This window comes from Rutilus rutilus (assembly GCF_951802725.1).
Source record: "Rutilus rutilus genome assembly, chromosome: 9".
Classification (NCBI taxonomy): Eukaryota; Metazoa; Chordata; class Actinopteri; order Cypriniformes; family Leuciscidae; genus Rutilus; species Rutilus rutilus.
The window spans coordinates 27,114,319-27,132,374 of record NC_140223.1 but is presented as its reverse complement, the minus strand read 5'-3'; the positions used below and the strand labels follow the sequence as shown (position 1 = coordinate 27,132,374).

Here is an 18,056-nt window from a genome sequence, read left to right as displayed (position 1 = left end):
TAATAATGATAGAAGACATGCATTATTCTAAGCATCGCCACAAGGGGCAGTGTTAGCGTAAACTGTTTACGAGTCTTCCTCTATAGTCAGTTATCTCTTTCAGGTCAAAATCAAATGCCATTATGGCGGAGCAACTTGGTGAAATAGTTTGCCGACATGTTTACTTGAATAATAACACATCTCATTTAATTACAAACATTTGAAAATAACACTATAGCGTGCTGTAGGGATGACATTTTTTAGGCCAACCCGGAAGTTAGCATCACACTGGTTCCCTTGACAAAAAGCCAATAGGATTTTTCCATTTACTAGCTGAAAATAAGGTCTGTGACCAAAAGTTTGATTCATACATGTTTTGATTTTCAAGATAATCTTCACAAATGAACACAACTAACAAGTTACATTAAACTAACAAACTAAACTAAAATTCATAAAAGTTTTGTTCATTTGTGAAGATTATCTTGAAGATCAAAACGTTTAAGAATCAAACTGCCTTTATCAAGACACTTAAAGCTTAAAAAAATCATAAGTGAGGTATTACTGATGTTTTTTATGTCCTAGAATAAAATGAAAAGTATCTTGAGCCTGTGTTAACCGCAAACCCATTCAAAAATCCCATTGACTTCGGCATGATGGAACCGGACTGAATAGGACTCATTCCTACAGCACTCTATAGCTATCCTGAATACTAAGATTTGTTACTGCCACACTTAAGGAACCATGCGCTTACAATGCATTAGCAATGTTTCTGTTTGTATACTTGCATTTAATATGTTTTTTGATCTGATCTGATTTCAGAATCATTATTAAACATGCACAGAAAGGCATTTACTCTCCTGTCATTTCAAGACCGTGCTTGGCATCCTAGTGTTTAAGTGCTTATGATGACTAGTTCACATAAAGTCAAGTGTGCTTGAATGCACCGGCATGGCTGTTTGATTGCGTGGTAAAGCTATGGGTGAAGCCTGGATGCACAGCATCTGATCGGAGGAAATGACAGCCTGGTCTTTTCTTTCTGAGCCTTTTCAGTACGATATTGCCTCTTGCCTGCCCTTGACTCGTGTCACAATGATATATGAACGTGTAAACTGACAGTATGTCTGCATAGTGCTTCATAAAAGAACGGTGTCTGTATTTGAGATTTATTATCTGACATGCCAGCTAGAGGACCGGATTTTCATCATTCGATCCCTGATCATGCGCAAAGCGCCCCACGCAAATTTCTCTACAATTTTTATCATGTGCATGACTGACATGTAGCTATTAAGGTTGAACATTCAAGAAAGGAGTTGAACAGCACCAAATGTTAGGCCATAAAGCAGCTGATATTAGTGTGTGTTTGCGAGTTTACAGCGCTAACAATTGAAATACACCAGCTGACCTCGCAAAACAGAAAGTGCCCTCACAGTTTATCTGACCACACTCAATATCTGACAAACCGCCTTATAAAACAGCCCGATCCATATTTTTAATAACCCAGTTATTTCATAATCTAATCCAACTAACCAAACCCATCTATCTCAAAATCCAGACGATCGACTTCAAGTCCAACCCAGAAGCCATAAGAACAACTGCCTGACAACTCAAAATCCCACATTTAAAGTACAGACACCAAAAATATATTATTTTCAAATAAACTCTCCATATGAAAAACAGACAATGAACAAAAGCGCCGTCCATGCCGTAAAACCAAATGCATAGGCGTCAAAAACAACTATGTTTTTTTCAATGGAATTACTGCACGTTTCACCATACATTATAGGTTATTTCCCCAGACACACAGATAAGTGGCAAATATAGAAACACCCCCCCTCCCCCAAAAAAAGGATAGAAAATAAATAGAAATACCATTTAGAAGAGGACAAATATCATCTCATGGGTTTTAAAGTGTACTATTTTCACTCTTCGATCTCATTTAGAGAGTTCCTCTTTATAAAACCGCTAATTATATTTAATATTAAGACAGTTATCTTCAATATAAAAATATCAAATATAAACAGCGATAGGAAACCAGGGAGATTTGAGGATCCTTCACTGTATATGTCACATAGTCCTACTTCCTGCTAGCTGTCAATCAATATTTGGACACGCCCCCTCAGTCTGTGCATCTCCATGGCTGTAGTTTGCTGGTCACTCTTTATATAGCAGTGTCCCAGAAGACAGTGGTTTGGGTGGAGTACGGAGGGGGCCCGTATTTTTTGCCCCCGTTGGTCTTCTTCCAGCTGGGCAGGATGGGCATGCTGTCCTGTTTGCACAGGGCTTTGTCTGAAGGTCTCTGTCTGGATTTTATCTCCTTGCACAGGTGACGTTTCTTCTCAATCATCTCCATCATGGTGCTGTCCCCACATGCCCAGGGCATTGGGGGCATCTAATGGGTGGCAAGGGTGAGACAATGTTGGTGCATGCAGAGCTGGCTTTGATTTTGTAGCCCTTCATATACATTTTATTTTGTGAGAGTGAAGCCGTTAACAGCGTTCTTTAATAATAAATGAAGTGTTTAATAATTCATTTTCATTTAAAGTCAGAACAGTCAGAATGTATTGCCGTTCAGTTTAATTCTCTCGCACACACATACCACAATATCTTAATCGTGTACACGCATATTAAACTGCCCATGACATGCACCTGTACAAACACAGATTAAAACAATAAACACTTATAAAAGACAACACAAAATCTCACGAGCGCAATCATAGCTCTGTTTCAATACCTAGTGAGCTACACAGGCGGCTGCCTTCACAGATAGCATTCTTAATTAATGGCCCTCCTTATGTGAAGTTTTTTTTTATTTAGTAATATTGATTGATGAAACAAAAATGTATGTGCCCTCGTAAACTTTAAACAACATTTTAACTAAAATGCATATGAATGAGTCGATCACCGCAAAATGCGGTGACTCGATTGCTTAATATGATGAACAGATTTAATTTAGGGTTTTATTCACATATAAACATTGAACAGCAAACATAAACAGAGGCTCAACCGAACCTGCTTGTAAATGCAAGAATGAACCTCATTGGTTCTTGCTGAAGCTCAAACGTGCTGCGTAACACGAGAATGAACCTCATTGGTTCTTGCTGAAGCTCAAACGTGCTGCTTAACACGAGAATGAACCTCATTGGTTCTTGCTGAAGCTCAAACGTGCTGCGTAACACGAGAATGAACCTCATTGGTTCTTGATGAAGTTCAAACGTGCTGCGTAACACGAGAATGAACCTCATTGGTTCTTGCTGAAGCTCAAACGTGCTGCTTAACACGAGAATGAACCTCATTGGTTCTTGCTGAAGCTCAAACGTGCTGCGTAACACGAGAATGAACCTCATTGGTTCTTGCTGAAGCTCAAACGTGCTGCTTAACACGAGAATGAACCTCATTGGTTCTTGCAGAAGCTCAAACGCGCTGCGTAACACGAGAATGAACCTCATTGGTTCTTGATGAAGTTCAAACGTGCTGCGTAACACGAGAATGAACCTCATTGGTTCTTGATGAAGTTCAAACGTGCTGTGTAACAGCAGAATGAACCTCATTGGTTCTTGCTGAAGCTTAAACGCGCTGCGTAACACGAGAATGAACCTCATTGGTTCTTGCTGAAGCTCAAACGTGCTGCGTAACACGAGAATGAACCTCATTGGTTCTTGCTGAAGCTCAAACGTGCTGCGTAACACGAGAATGAACCTCATTGGTTCTTGCTGAAGCTCAAACGTGCTGCTTAAAGGAACACTCCACCGTTTTTTTAAATAGGGCTTATTCACCTTCTTTCCTACATTTAGATAGGTGGGCAAATGCATTTTTGTCTCAGTGCATGCATTGTTTTAGTTTGACAGGGTCGGCTCTAGCTTAGCTTAGCATAATGAATGGAATCCTTTGTTGCCAGCTAGCATGTCCTGAGTAAAAGTGATATATATATAAAAAAAAAAAAAAACACCTAATTACTTCTTGTGGCCTGCGTATTCACAACAAGTACAAATAGTGATGCAGATTAATACTAGGCGATTTCCTAGGCAGATACTGACTTGGGACTATATTAGGGGGAAGCACAGGCGAAGCACTGCTACTTGGGCGCAGAGATATCACGCCCAAGTAGCAGTGCTTCGCCTGTGCTTCCCCCTAATATAGTCCTTAATATATAAGTCAATATCTGCCTAGGAAATCGCCTAGTGTTAATCTGCATCACTATTTGTACTTGTTGTGAATACGCAGGCCACAAGAAGTAATTAGGTGTTTTTTTTATTTATTTTTTATATCACTTTTACTCAGGACATGCTAGCTGGCAACAAAGGATTCCATTCATTATGCTAAGCTAAGCTAGAGCCGACCCTGTCAAACTAAAACAATGCATGCACTGAGACAAAAATGCATTTGCCCACCTATCTAAATGTAGGAAAGAAAGTGAATAAGCCCTATTTAAAAAAACGGTGGAGTGTTCCTTTAACACGAGAATGAACCTCATTGGTTCTTGCTGAAGCTCAAACGCGCTGCGTAACACGAGAATGAACCTCATTGGTTCTTGCTGAAGCTCAAACGTGCTGCTTAACACGAGAATGAACCTCATTGGTTCTTGCAGAAGCTCAAACGTGCTGCTTAACACGAGAATGAACCTCATTGGTTCTTGATGAAGTTCAAACGTGCTGCGTAACACGAGAATGAACCTCATTGGTTCTTGCTGAAGTTCAAACGTGCTGCTTAACACGAGAATGAACCTCATTGGTTCTTGCAGAAGCTCAAACGTGCTGCGTAACACGAGAATGAACCTCATTGGTTCTTGATGAAGTTCAAACGTGCTGCGTAACACGAGAATGAACCTCATTGGTTCTTGCTGAAGCTCAAATGTGCTGCTTAACACGAGAATGAACCTCATTGGTTCTTGATGAAGTTCAAACGCGCTGCGTAACACGAGAATGAACCTCATTGGTTCTTGCTGAAGCTCAAACGTGCTGCTTAACACGAGAATGAACCTCATTGGTTCTTGCAGAAGCTCAAACGCGCTGCGTAACACGAGAATGAACCTCATTGGTTCTTGATGAAGTTCAAACGTGCTGCGTAACACGAGAATGAACCTCATTGGTTCTTGCTGAAGTTCAAACGTGCTGCTTAACACGAGAATGAACCTCATTGGTTCTTGCAGAAGCTCAAACGTGCTGCGTAACACGAGAATGAACCTCATTGGTTCTTGATGAAGTTCAAACGTGCTGCGTAACACGAGAATGAACCTCATTGGTTCTTGCTGAAGCTCAAATGTGCTGCGTAACACGAGAATGAACCTCATTGGTTCTTGATGAAGTTCAAACGTGCTGCGTAACACAAGAATGAACCTCATTGGTTCTTGCAGAAGCTCAAACGTGCTGCGTAACACGAGAATGAACCTCATTGGTTCTTGCAGAAGCTCAAACGTGCTGCGTAACACGAGAATGAACCTCATTGGTTCTTGATGAAGTTCAAACGTGCTGCGTAACACGAGAATGAACCTCATTGGTTCTTGCTGAAGCTCAAATGTGCTGCGTAACACGAGAATGAACCTCATTGGTTCTTGATGAAGTTCAAACGTGCTGCGTAACACGAGAATGAACCTCATTGGTTCTTGATGAAGTTCAAATGTGCTGCGTAACACGAGAATGAACCTCATTGGTTCTTGCTGAAGCTCAAATGTGCTGCGTAACATGAGAATGAACCTCATTGGTTCTTGCAGAAGCTCAAACGCGCTGCGTAACACGAGAATGAACCTCATTGGTTCTTGATGAAGCTCAAACGTGCTGCGTAACACGAGAATGAACCTCATTGGTTCTTGCTGAAGCTCAAATGTTCTGCGTAACACGAGAATGAACCTCATTGGTTCTTGATGAAGCTCAAACGTGCTGCGTAACACGAGAATGAATCTCATTGGTTCTCGCACGTCAAGCGAACATGCTTGAGCTTCCGTTTACCACAACTGATGTGTGCGTTGATGAATGTTTATATGTGAATAAACGCCTAAATTCAATCTGTTCATCATATAAAGCGATCGTGTCTCTTCAGAAAATTTTGGACTAAATGAACTGTGAACTTTTTAAAGTGTCAAAGTGGTAGTTGCTTAGCTGTCTATGGAGAGTACAAAGAGCTCTCAGATTTCATCAAAAATATCCTCATTTGTGTTCCGAAGATGAACGAAAGTCTTACGGGTTTGGAACAGCATGAGGGTGAGTAATTAATGAAGGAATTAAAAATTTTGGGTGAACTAACCCTTTAATAAACAGAAATTACTGTATTTAAATAATATTAAAATATCACAGATTTGAGGTTATTTATAATAAGCATACATGCAATGCTGCCTTAAATTTTGGGCAAAACAAGGTTTTAGGAGACAGCATAGTAAAGTTGCCATTATAAAATTAGGTATTGCTGACTAGGTTTTGTAACAGAGCATATACTTCAGGCATGCACACACACGTACACGCACACACGTACAGTACACACTTATACACATACAGCAAACACACACACATTTGTGCTTTTGAGGAAGGAAGTAGCAGATAGACACAGAAAGTACAGTGGACGCGGAAAAGTAGACAATTTTGACAAGGTTTTATTTAGATTTCTGCTTTGTTGGGGTTAGTTTTATCCCTCGATTTTGAGATTTATTTGGGTTAGTTCAATTACAGTCACTAACAATCAAACACACAACTGGGGAGTGAGAGTAGAACAGACATACTAAACATACTAAATGTGTTTTCTGTTATAATATTGAGTGTAATCGTATAGCTATACATCGCGTAATTTGTTTTTTATTGTAGTATATTACTGAATAGTTCTGTATTGTATATTACTGTATGCCTATAAAATAGTGTGTGTTCACAGTAGCTTTCATCAGTTGTGATATAAAGAACATGCTTTGGTGAGTCTGTGTAGTGAGTTGTGTAACTGACTCCCCAGTCTCTGTGAAAGTGATGTTGACGTGGAAAACAAAGTTATTATTACAGGATTTTTGTACATAATACAGTGTAGCTCTAAAAACCTGGCCACACAGACAAACAGGAGAGAGCATACGACACGTGACGCTGATATAAATGCCATGTCTAGATACATATATACACACATCAAACAGCCTTTAACTGAGGGTATTTTGAGGAAACTGCCAATCAAGCTCTCAATATTTCAATCAATTTGGTAAATAAGTCGTGATGATGTCTATGCTTTGGATTCGGGATCCTGCTTTTAAGAGTGAGTTTTCTCCCATTTTACGGTATTAACAGCTTCTGTGTTTGATGTTTGTACATCTGAGAAAGCCAACCACAGCATCTGAAACATTGTGATTGAGACGACGCAGACTTGAGGAAGCTGCTGGTCGAGAGTAAAGCTGTCCGCCGGCGCTCTGAAGAGCTTCTCATTCAGATTCAGACTTTTTCTCAAGTGCTAAAACTGCCTGATATATAAAACCCTGATTGTGGATCTCTTGGCATAAGCTCACAGAGGACGAATTAAATGTGAGAGCCTCTTCAGAGCGCGATGGGAAGGCAGCCCCGATCTGGACCGAACACAAACAACACACACATTCGCATCTACGTAGACAGACGATGAACGCCGTGAGCCAAACGAAATGCACGGCAGCAGAAGCAGCAGACAGAATAGGATAAACACATAGCCTTGGGGTCAAAGGTCAAAGACATGACGGTATTGCCGGGTGGATCGACAGACACGGAGACAGGAACCGAACTCCACACGCATGCGATCTCTCGCTCATTCTGAGGAATAAGGGGGTTGTACCTGGAACGGGGTCCCGCACTGGTGGGCGGAGGCATCGGGGGCGTGTCTTTGGGGCGTTCCCATAGGGGACGGGACTCCTGACGTGGATGCGGAGCGGCCAAGTTTACACCCAACTTTTGTTTCTAAAAAGGAAGAGAGTATGTTAAATGAGTATCTAAAATCGGCATCCTTATTTGTTTTTATCTGATTATCTGTCACATGGACAGGACGCACCCCCAAGCATGGTGGTCGGGCTGATGGAAGAGCGGCCAAGACGACTGGGCGTGGCTGTGGGCGTGGCTGATTGTCCTGTGGGCGTTTCCCAATCCTGTGATTTCGGAGAAGAGCTACGGAGGGCTCTGTCCTTACTGTCACTTCTGCCTTTACTTTCACCTGGAAGAGAGAAAAAGAGGTAGAGGTTTCAGAATTCAGTAAAAGTATATGTGCCTTGACCTCTGTTTTTATGAGAATGATTGCAGTTTCATGAATAGGTCATTTGTTTTGTACTAGTGCTGCAGTACACGCATATTACCGCTAGGTGGGCCAAAATAACTTAGTGTAGCAAAATATCATAGTGCTATTACTATTTTTCTGTGGAAAGTGTGCAGAATTTCTGCATGCAGAGCAAACTTGGTATACTATCCCACAATGTAATGAACTTCCATATCCAATGTGATACACCTGAAATTATATTTAGAGTAATTTTTTAAAATGTTCTTTTTTTATATTTTATTCGATCACAAAAAGACATTTCACAATTAAAAATGTATATTAAATATATAATATATATAAAATTACTACATGATTTGCTAAATCAAACATGAAAAGTTAAATTCCTGAAATAGGAATAGTTAAATAATTTAATTTTTAATTTCAGGAATAGATCTGTGGTGAAAGATATTTTCATGTTTTATTCTATGACATAAAATACATCAGTAATACTTCCTTGAGACTGTATAAAGCTTTAACTTGTCTTGAAAAACTATTGCTAATGGCTACAGAGGTGGTCGGGGACATTAAACGTCATCATTGCGAACATGACGTCAAAGTCATGTGATCACAATGCAGTTTGTTTATAGACCACAATCCAATAATCCAAAAGCAAATGGAAAAACCGAGGGTACCAGGGTGATGCTAACTTCTGGGTTGGCCTACAAAAATATGTCATCACTGCAGCACTCTATAGTTTATTATGAACAATATGCTAGTACGCTAGTATTCAATTCCGTTTACAGAGTTGCTTGTGTAATGAACATTTTTAGTATTCAATGAATATTGTAAATGAAGAGAAAAAATGTTTTACACATTACCTATGCTTAAACTTGACATCTCTTTATTTTGTCACTCCATCTTTCCATCTTTCATACAATCAATCCCTTTTTCTTTGTATTTTCCATTGCATTTCTTTCTTAATCTCTCTCTCCTCACAGGGGATCCATTAGCAGTCACATTCATCACGTCTTTCACTAGCTCTGAAGACATTAGGGAAATTGCTTTACTAACAGATGAAAGCTTTTCAATTATTTCAGCTGGCAAGAGTATCTGAATGCGTATCTGTATCGTCCATATAGATGTGTGCTTAGCTATATCGTCTGACACTTATGGGCGTATGAATTGAAGGTGACATCAGTGTGTGTGTGTATGTGTGTGTGTGTGTAATGACTTAAGCCTTATGCTAATAAAAGTCATGAGCTACTTTAGTTTATTTCAGTTCATGCAGCATTGCAACTAGGCCTGCAAAATCTTCCATATAATACAGATTCTCTCAATTCAGATTTTTGCCCCCCTCATTAAGTTTATATTTCACGCTTCCGAGTTTATAACTCACAATTCTTACTCGCAATCTGACTTTATTTCTTGCAATTCTGAGATTTATAAATATCAACTTGTGACTGCAAGAAAAAAGGCCGAATTATTTAATCGAATTATATTTAATTATTTTATCCATTAAAAAAAAAATACTAGAAACCAATTGACATTCTTTTAACAGTTCTCATACTTGCATTTTCCGTTACTGAATTTACAGCACGAAACAGTCGTGAACGAATGACTCTTATGAGCCGATTATTTTTAGTGAATCAGAAACATACCGTACAATATAGTGAATCGTTTTTTTCATAAAAGAAACTGAGAGTGTCCCTGCTATCCTCTGACGTTGGTATAGTTTTTTTTTCCATTATGGACTCTCCTCAGTATTTATTGCTCCTCAAAAACCTTATTTACCATACTTTATCTCTCTTGAAACACACACACACACACACACACACACACACACACACACACACACACACACACACACACGCTCTGTTGTCTGGCCACGTCTGTTGAAATCCCATTAGTCTGTGGTGTCCTGGTCCATTAGTCTACATTTAATTAGTGTCCACTGTCATTAGCGTTGGGCGCTAATGCTAAGACTGCGACAAATTTATCATATTTACTTATTAACATGCACACGGTCAGTCCCTGGATATAGTCAGCTTAAACACTCATCTGTCCATATGTGTGAATGTAAGTCCATTAGTGGAGGGAATTTTAGGTGTGTGTTGGCAGGACTGTGTTCTTGTCAGTGTTCACAGGGTCAGATTGTTCTACAAGGCTCCTCAGCTAACAGCAGCCAACATAGAAACATGTTCACCTCATCCAGAGTGAAATGCCATGCCAAATACCTTTTGGCACTCAGAGGTAATGGACATAAACAACACCACTGAAACAAGGCTAAAAGGCAAAGCAGGAGAGAGCCAAACAAGAGACAGGTTGTAGTTTATCTCCAAGGTCCTTTATAGAAATCTAAAGATCAGCAGCCGACTGCACCAAACCTCTTAGGTTAAGACACACTTTATCAATCATTTGTTTAGAATTACAACTAAGGCGCTTTTTTAGCTTAAGTCAAGTCACCTTTATTTATGTAGCGCTTTTTACAATGTAGATTTTTTTCAAAGGTGATAGCAGGAAAATAATGCAGCAACGTTTGTTTCGGCTGTACAGCAGGTCTAGAAGAAAATAGCGTCATAGTCCAGTTTAAGTAAGTTCAGTGATGGTTCATTTCTGTTGTAAAAAAGTTATTCATTTAGTTCATTTATAGCCACTCTGGAGAAAACAGTGATGTCATCATCCAGCTCAGGTCAGTTCTCGTATAATGGTGTCAACGCAGGCAGATCAATAATATTGTTAAAGATTAAAATATAACATCCATTCAATTTTTTTTAGAAAAAAAGGTCAGAAATGTTCTAAATATAAAGAAAAAAATAATAGATTCACCATTTGTGAACGCAAATACGTGTTCTTTTGATGTGTTTATTAGAGGTTGAATTCATATCAAAATCTGCCAAACTTCCCATACTACTTCTGCATAGGATGTCTACTTCATAAATTGTATGAAAATTGTGGAAAAATAGTGAAATAGTTTTCACCTAGTGAAAAACTTTGGTACTGCGCCCAAACAAAATCTTACTGGAAGCTGGAACTGGAAGTTCTCTTCTGGCCAACGAACAAACATTGTATGATTATGATTCAGGCAGCATTACAGCTCAGAAGTCAGATTAGCTTTGATAAGGCATTTGTTGCAATTAGGACCAGAGGTGGGGAGAAACAGAAGACATTAAGTCACACTGTGAGATATAAAGTTGCAAAAGTGAGATAAAAAGTCCCATTGTAAGATATAAAGTCACATTATGAGATATAAAGTCGATATTACGAAAAGTCCCTTGTTTTTCCTTAGCAGTTCAACTGCCCAATGTTCTTCAGAAAAATCCTTCCATTCCTTCCTTTTGCATATTTGGATATATGTTTAATAGTTGTGTTTGTGTCCCTCAATTGTCCTCATTGTGAAAAGATGGATCTCAAAATCATACAGTCACTGATGGAAAGGGTTCAAATATGCAAAATATGCTGGAAAACTGAAGCATTTTCAGGACCTGAAGGAATTTTCTGAAGAACATTGGGCTTAACTGCTCAGGACAAACAAGGGACTCAAGAACAACCATCACAAAACACAAAAACAGTCGTGGATCATCCAGGTAACGAGACACTATTAAGAATTGGGGGTACATCAACTTTTGAACAGGCTAATTTTTTCAGAAATTCTGCAATTTTTTTGTCTTGTGGACTATATGTAAACATCTTTTATGTAAAATACCTTATTCAGGACAGTTTAATGGTGTCATATAGAATATATGGAAGTGAGAAAATCTATGATGCCATAGAGACAGAATAGAAGGAATAGAAAAAAGTGATGTCTTAAAAGAGCTCTGAAACTGCCAGGATTAAATTTTCATAATGGAAACTATAATACTACGTGTGCCAGTATTTTGTTGCACTGGAGCCAGTTTGTCGCTGTTTAATGGCACATTCTTGGAAGATCCTGATCAGAATTTCTTCTCAATCATATGGACTTGTTTTCAGCCTGACTGCGAACCTGATCTGCCATTATGGACCCAATGTAAGCACTTCTGTGTCTCTAAATTATGATAATGTATGCCAACCTCAGAGCTATAATGATGAGGAAATATATTAAATGCGTGGGATCATTATTAGTATATGCTAATGTAACCTTAGACTATGTGAAGTTACTCAGACGCTTACATTTTAGAAACTATTAAGCTATTCAGTGCTGCAGGGAAAGCACTATTGAATTTAAATACAGCTGCATACATTAAGAAATAACAGTAGATTGCTGTCTTTTAAGGCACATTTAGAGCTATTTATGGGCACTGTAGGGCATAATGAAAACAAACTCATATGACATTTAAATTAGACTGATCCTTAAGACAGATTGATGCACAAACTCTATCGCGTGCCACTCGACACTGGCACAGGTTCAGACTCCGTATGCTTTTCTGGCACCGAATGGTGTCATGCTGAGTTGTAGTAGAGTTCCCTAACAGGATTTGGACCAGGATAACTGGCCTGGACAGGAAGAGCTCTGTCTATGATTGTTTTATCTCTAAATGGGTATTTCTGAAAATGCCAATCACAGCCCAAGCGTGAAGTTTAAGACTGACTCGGCAGCTTTTGATATGAGATCTGTAGATTTGGAGAAAGAAGGCTTATTCAATCAATGGATAATATTTTTCTTTACAAACCTGGGTTTTCAGGGTTTTTTTAATTAAAATAAATAGCTGGCTCCTGAAAATATCTCTAAATCAGATTGAAAACAGATAATAAATATTTATTTTAAAGAAGTTTCATTCAGCAAGAACACTTTAGATCGTTTATAATGTTATTTCTAGTTAAATGCTGTTCTTTTCAACTCTTTATCATCCAAGAATCCTAAAAAATGTATCATGGTTTCTAACAAAATATGTATATATGTTTTTAACATTGTTAATAATAAGAGATGTTTTTTGAGCACTAATCACATGATTTATGAAGGATCATGTGACTCTGAAGACTGGAGTAATGATGCTGAATATTAAGCTTTACCATCAGAGGAATACATTATATTTTAAAATATATTAAAATAGAAAAGTGTTCTTTTAAATTGTAATATTTCACAATATTATTGTTTTTAATGTATAGAACAAATGCAGCCTCGGTGAGCATAAGAGACTAAAATAATAAAATATATAATACAAGTTTCAAGCTAGGACATCTGCAAGGATTTTGACTGAATCTGAACGTATCAGAAATGGATGAGTGAACTCTGATCACGATCCCATCCCCGTGTATCTTAGCAGAGTGATGTTGAGCTGTGAATAGATACTGGTGTGTTTTGGATCACAGTGACAGATTCTTCACTATCTCTGTCTTTTCTCTCTCTGTGTCAGGCAAACACACATGCACATACTAATGCCGGCAGCCTGCTAATCTCACACACCTCCACAATCTGTCAGGCACGAAGCCCAAGTCACAGATCCGTGGAAGACATACTGACAGGAGGTGCCTGTGTGCGTTTGTGTCTCTGCTGGACTGGGTATAGCGGAAAATTGACTGTGATGGACAGACTGACCAGCTTCAGTGTGTGTATGTGTGTGTTTTTTGTGTACCTGTGCAGTGTATACTTACATTGAAGTGAGGTTTGACTATTTATGACATAAAGAATATGAAATTGTAAATTTGTTGTGTGCATGTGTTGAGGGTTCAACATGATAGCTTTGACTCGTTAATCTGTTAAGTGTTTTTTTCAGAATTCATTTAATCATGATTTGAAAGGCTCATGAGAAAGCCATTCAACAACCCTTGCAACGCAACAATCCGGCGACCTTCGCAATCAACAGTGAGCTTGATTTGAAGAGCCTCAGTTCGGTATGGAAGAATCTGGGTCATTTTCTCGCTCTCTCTGTCCTGTGCACTATAAGCATGTTCAGTAGTCTGTGCGTAGGTTGATCGCTCAATTTTTAATCTCCAAACGAGCTCAAACACACAGACACACCTGGGGTGATGGAAGTGGACTGTGGAAATAGGACATGAAAGCTGTCTCTCCTCCACACACGGGAATAAATAACAGTCTGGAAAAAAGTCCTTAGCTGCAGCTCTCAAGACGATTACACGCGCTCTTTAAACCCAATCAGGCTTTGCTCTATGAGACAACATCCCTCACTTTGAAGTTGTTACTGATATGGCCAATCGCCTCCAGATATCTCACAGTTAACCCTAACAATTTCAGTATTCACTGGGTTTAAAACGTGTGGATCTAATTAATTAAAGGCTTTAGTACTTTTCTTGGTTGCTTATTTTCTACTGGGGATACACTTATGTAAAAATTCGGGCTGATGTTAATAAGCTGACAATTATTGAATTATTAATATTCTGGGTTCAATACAAGTTAAGCTCAATCGACAGCTCATTTACCTCCATTGTAAGTGTCTCACTGTAACCCAGATTCATAGTTTTTTTAAAGAAAAGGAGGGAGAAGTTGAATTTATTCGTTGTGGTTATCATCTTTACAAGGAAGGTGTAATAAAAAATATGTAAAAGTTGGGGGAAATGCACAATTAAATCTATCCTATTATACTGTTTCTAATATCAACCAATTCAAAAATCATTATGCTACCAATATATTTATTATCTAATTAATATTACCCAGCTGGTAAACTGCAGCTGCTAACATGCTTCAATATTTTAATTTCAATTGAAAGACATATAAAAGTTGCATATTTATTTTTAGTTTTGTTTTTGTTTTTGGTCAGCAATGCGTTAAATTGATCAAAAGTGACATTAACGGGATACTCCACTTTTTTTGGGAAATAGGCTCATTTTACAACTCCCCCAGAGTTAAACAGTTGAGTTTTACCGTTTTCAAATCCATTCAGCCGATCTCCGAGTCTGGCGGTACCACTTTTAGCATAGCTTAGCATAGATCATTGAATCGGACATGACCATTAGCATCTCTCTCAAAAAAATGACCAAAGAGTTTTGATATTTTTCCTATTTAAAACTTGACTCTTCTGTAGTTACATCGTGTACTAAGACCGACGGAAAATGTAAAGTTGCGATTTTCTAGGCTGATATGGCTAGGAACTATACTCTCATTCCTGCGTAATAATCAAGAAACTTTGCTGCCGTACCATGAGTGCAGCAGGCGTAATGATATGACGCAGCGCCTGAAAATAGGTCTAATAGGTTAGACAAACATAGTCCCGGTCACGCTGGAAGTTACTGAGCTGGGGACTATTTTCAGGCACTGCATCATATCATTACACCTGCTGGACTCATGGTACGGCAGCAAAGTTTCTTGATTTGAACGCCAGACGTTCGGCTGAATGGATTCGAAAACGGTAAAACTCAACTGTTTAACTCTGGGGGAGTTGTAAAATGAGCCTATTTCCAAAAAAAGTGGAGTATCCCTTTAAAGACATCTATAATGTTACAAAAGTTTTCTATTTAATACAAATTTCTGTTTAATAAAATGTATATTTAAAAAAAAGAGAAATGTATCATGTTTTTCACAAAAATATGAAGCAGTACAACTGTTTTAATCATTGATAATAATAAGAAATGTTTCTTGAGCATCAAATCATCATATTAGAATGATTTCTGAAGGATCATGTGACACTGAAGACTGGACTAATGATGCTAGACCATCACAGGAATAAATTACATTTTAAAACACATTAAAATTGAAAACTGTTATTTTAAATGTCAATAATTATTTAGAATATTATTGTTTTTACTGTATTTTTTTATCAAATAAATGCAGCCTTAAAATACGTTTTTTGTTTCGTTTTGGGTAACACATTTAGAGCATTTATAACATTTTCACTCACCATCTGCTGAGTCTTTGTTCTTACGGCTTCCAGAACCTTTCTTCAGCATGTTGCGTCCGGAAGAGAACAAGTTGCTGAGCTCATCCAGAGGACTGGTTGGTGTACGGCAGCCTCGACCTCCCGACCCTGAGCTTGAACCCGAAGCAGTGGAGACATTTTGCATGGAGCCCCCGTGCACACTAGAGGAATTCGAGAGCCGCCCGCTTTCACGTGATCCGTGTGCAACTCCGGAAGCGCTGCGAGGAATCGTCCCGGTCATGAGGGCGTCGTACGGCGGGGGGCGCTTCAGGGTGAGTGGCGTTAACGCACGACCCATACTGACGGGGGACGGGCAGGCGGAGTGGCTCCGGGGGTACCCGTGTGCCGCGGACGACCCACCGCTTTTGTACAGCGTAGATGTCAGGGGTGGAGCGGAGGACCGTCCTGATGCTGTGATAGTTTGTTGCTCCTTAGTCTCTGCTGACTTCTTCTTATGATGATGGTGGTGGTGGTGGTGGTGCTTACCGGACACCTGCTGAGCCTCCAGCTGTGGTCCAGGGTCAGCACTAGTTGGGGATGCACCAGGTTTGACATATCCGACGTTGTCCAACACGGGCAGTTTGGTGACATCCAGAGGAGTAAGAGGAGATTCGTCAGAGTTGGGGGAACACTGGGCTGGTGCAGGTGGGAACACTAGTAGAGGAGGGCGGTGGGAAAGCAGATTCGGGAACGGGGCGGGAATGTCACAGAGTGAACCACGTGGAGTAGTGGGTCGTGTAAGTTCTACCTCCGGCACCAAAGGAGTGGGACACTGCTCCCATCGTGACTGGCCGTGGTCTAAGGATGAAGGCAAATCGTCATAAGCAGGATATTTCATCTCCTCATACACACTTTCACCTTGGTCATCCTCTTCATCGCCATTAGCACCGGCAATTCGACTGAAGTCCCGTAAGATATTCCCCACCATCTCTATATAAACAGGCTCCGCCTCATCGTCAGTGGCAGGGGCGGGGCTTTGATTCTGAGACGCTGACTTCTTTTTGTGTTGTCGCGGCAGAGAGGCAGACTTAACCTTGCTGCAGTGGTTCTGAATGTAAGACTCGTCAAAGGATGTGCTGAGCTGCGTGTTGGGGTTGCGTTTGGGTTTTGGCGGAGGCATGCGACGGTACTCCTCACTGCAGGGGCGGGATTTAGATGCTGTGGGCAAGAGAACGGAAATGTTTAGAAATATGGATTTAGCATTTCACAGAAAAAGTTGCTGTTTGGATTTAAATATATCCTATATGTCCCATAATGCCCCTTTCTACAAGATGTAAAATAAGTCTCTGATGTCTCCAGAGTGTGTATGGGAAGTTTTAGCTCAAAATATCCCACAGATAATTTTTTATAGCATGTTAAAATTGTCACTTTTGAGGGTGAGCAAAGACACACCGTTTTGACGTGTATCCCTTTAAATGCAAATGAGCTGCTGCTCCCGGCTCCCTTTCAAGAAGACGGCGGAGCTTCAAGGGCTCGTGCTATCAGCTCTGATTACCTCATGCACGTTTCATAATCTATAAATCGCTTGTGTGGGAACTGTTGTAAGATGCCTACAAATCTAAAGAATATGCGGCATGAAGATAGAACAGGTAAGGTTTAGTTTAATTACGGTTATAACTCATGTTGTCATCTTGCTTTTATAACATGCTATTGCATTTTTGTTATGTACTGTATTGCAAAAAATGTGAAAAGAGGAATGTGAGAGCTTGAGCAGACTCCCAAATGTGCTCTACTACAACAACTCTTCCTCTTCACAACATGGCCTCACCCCCTTTGTTGCTTGCGTGTTCCCAGGAGCAGGTTTGATGTAAATTTTAGGGTTGGTGATGTCACTAACCCGCCGTTTGTTGTAGTCCTTAAAAAGTGATTTCTGTAAAAGAAAATCTCTCCCTTTGCTTTGAACTTTGAGCGTCGTAACTTTGCAGATGTTGTTTATGCTCAAACAGCAACATTACACACTAACTATAAAGTTAAAAAAGTGAAATCATAATCGACCACCCCTTTAAGAATCTATGATTGGATCATTATTGCAGTGATTATTGTGTTTCTAGCATGTTATATGTTACACACATGAATTGGCACCAGACCTTAAATTGATTCAAATTCATTGAAAGTATT

General features: G+C 39.5%; 1 protein-coding gene across 2 annotated transcripts in view; it reads right to left on the bottom strand.

Annotated features, from left to right (window-relative positions):
* Positions 1–489: 489 nt before the first annotated feature.
* nyap2a (neuronal tyrosine-phosphorylated phosphoinositide-3-kinase adaptor 2a) overlaps positions 490–18,056 on the bottom strand; it is a 39,479-nt gene continuing 21,912 nt past the window's right edge. For both annotated transcript variants that reach the window (XM_084418110.1, XM_084418111.1), the window contains 4 exons: positions 15,921–17,096; positions 7,951–8,109; positions 7,738–7,859; positions 490–2,368 (listed from right to left, as the gene is read on the bottom strand). In XM_084418110.1, the coding sequence (XP_084274236.1) occupies positions 2,138–2,368; positions 7,738–7,859; positions 7,951–8,109; positions 15,921–17,096 (1,688 nt within the window). In that variant the 3' untranslated portion in view covers positions 490–2,137. The remainder of the gene's footprint in view (positions 2,369–7,737; positions 7,860–7,950; positions 8,110–15,920; positions 17,097–18,056) is intronic.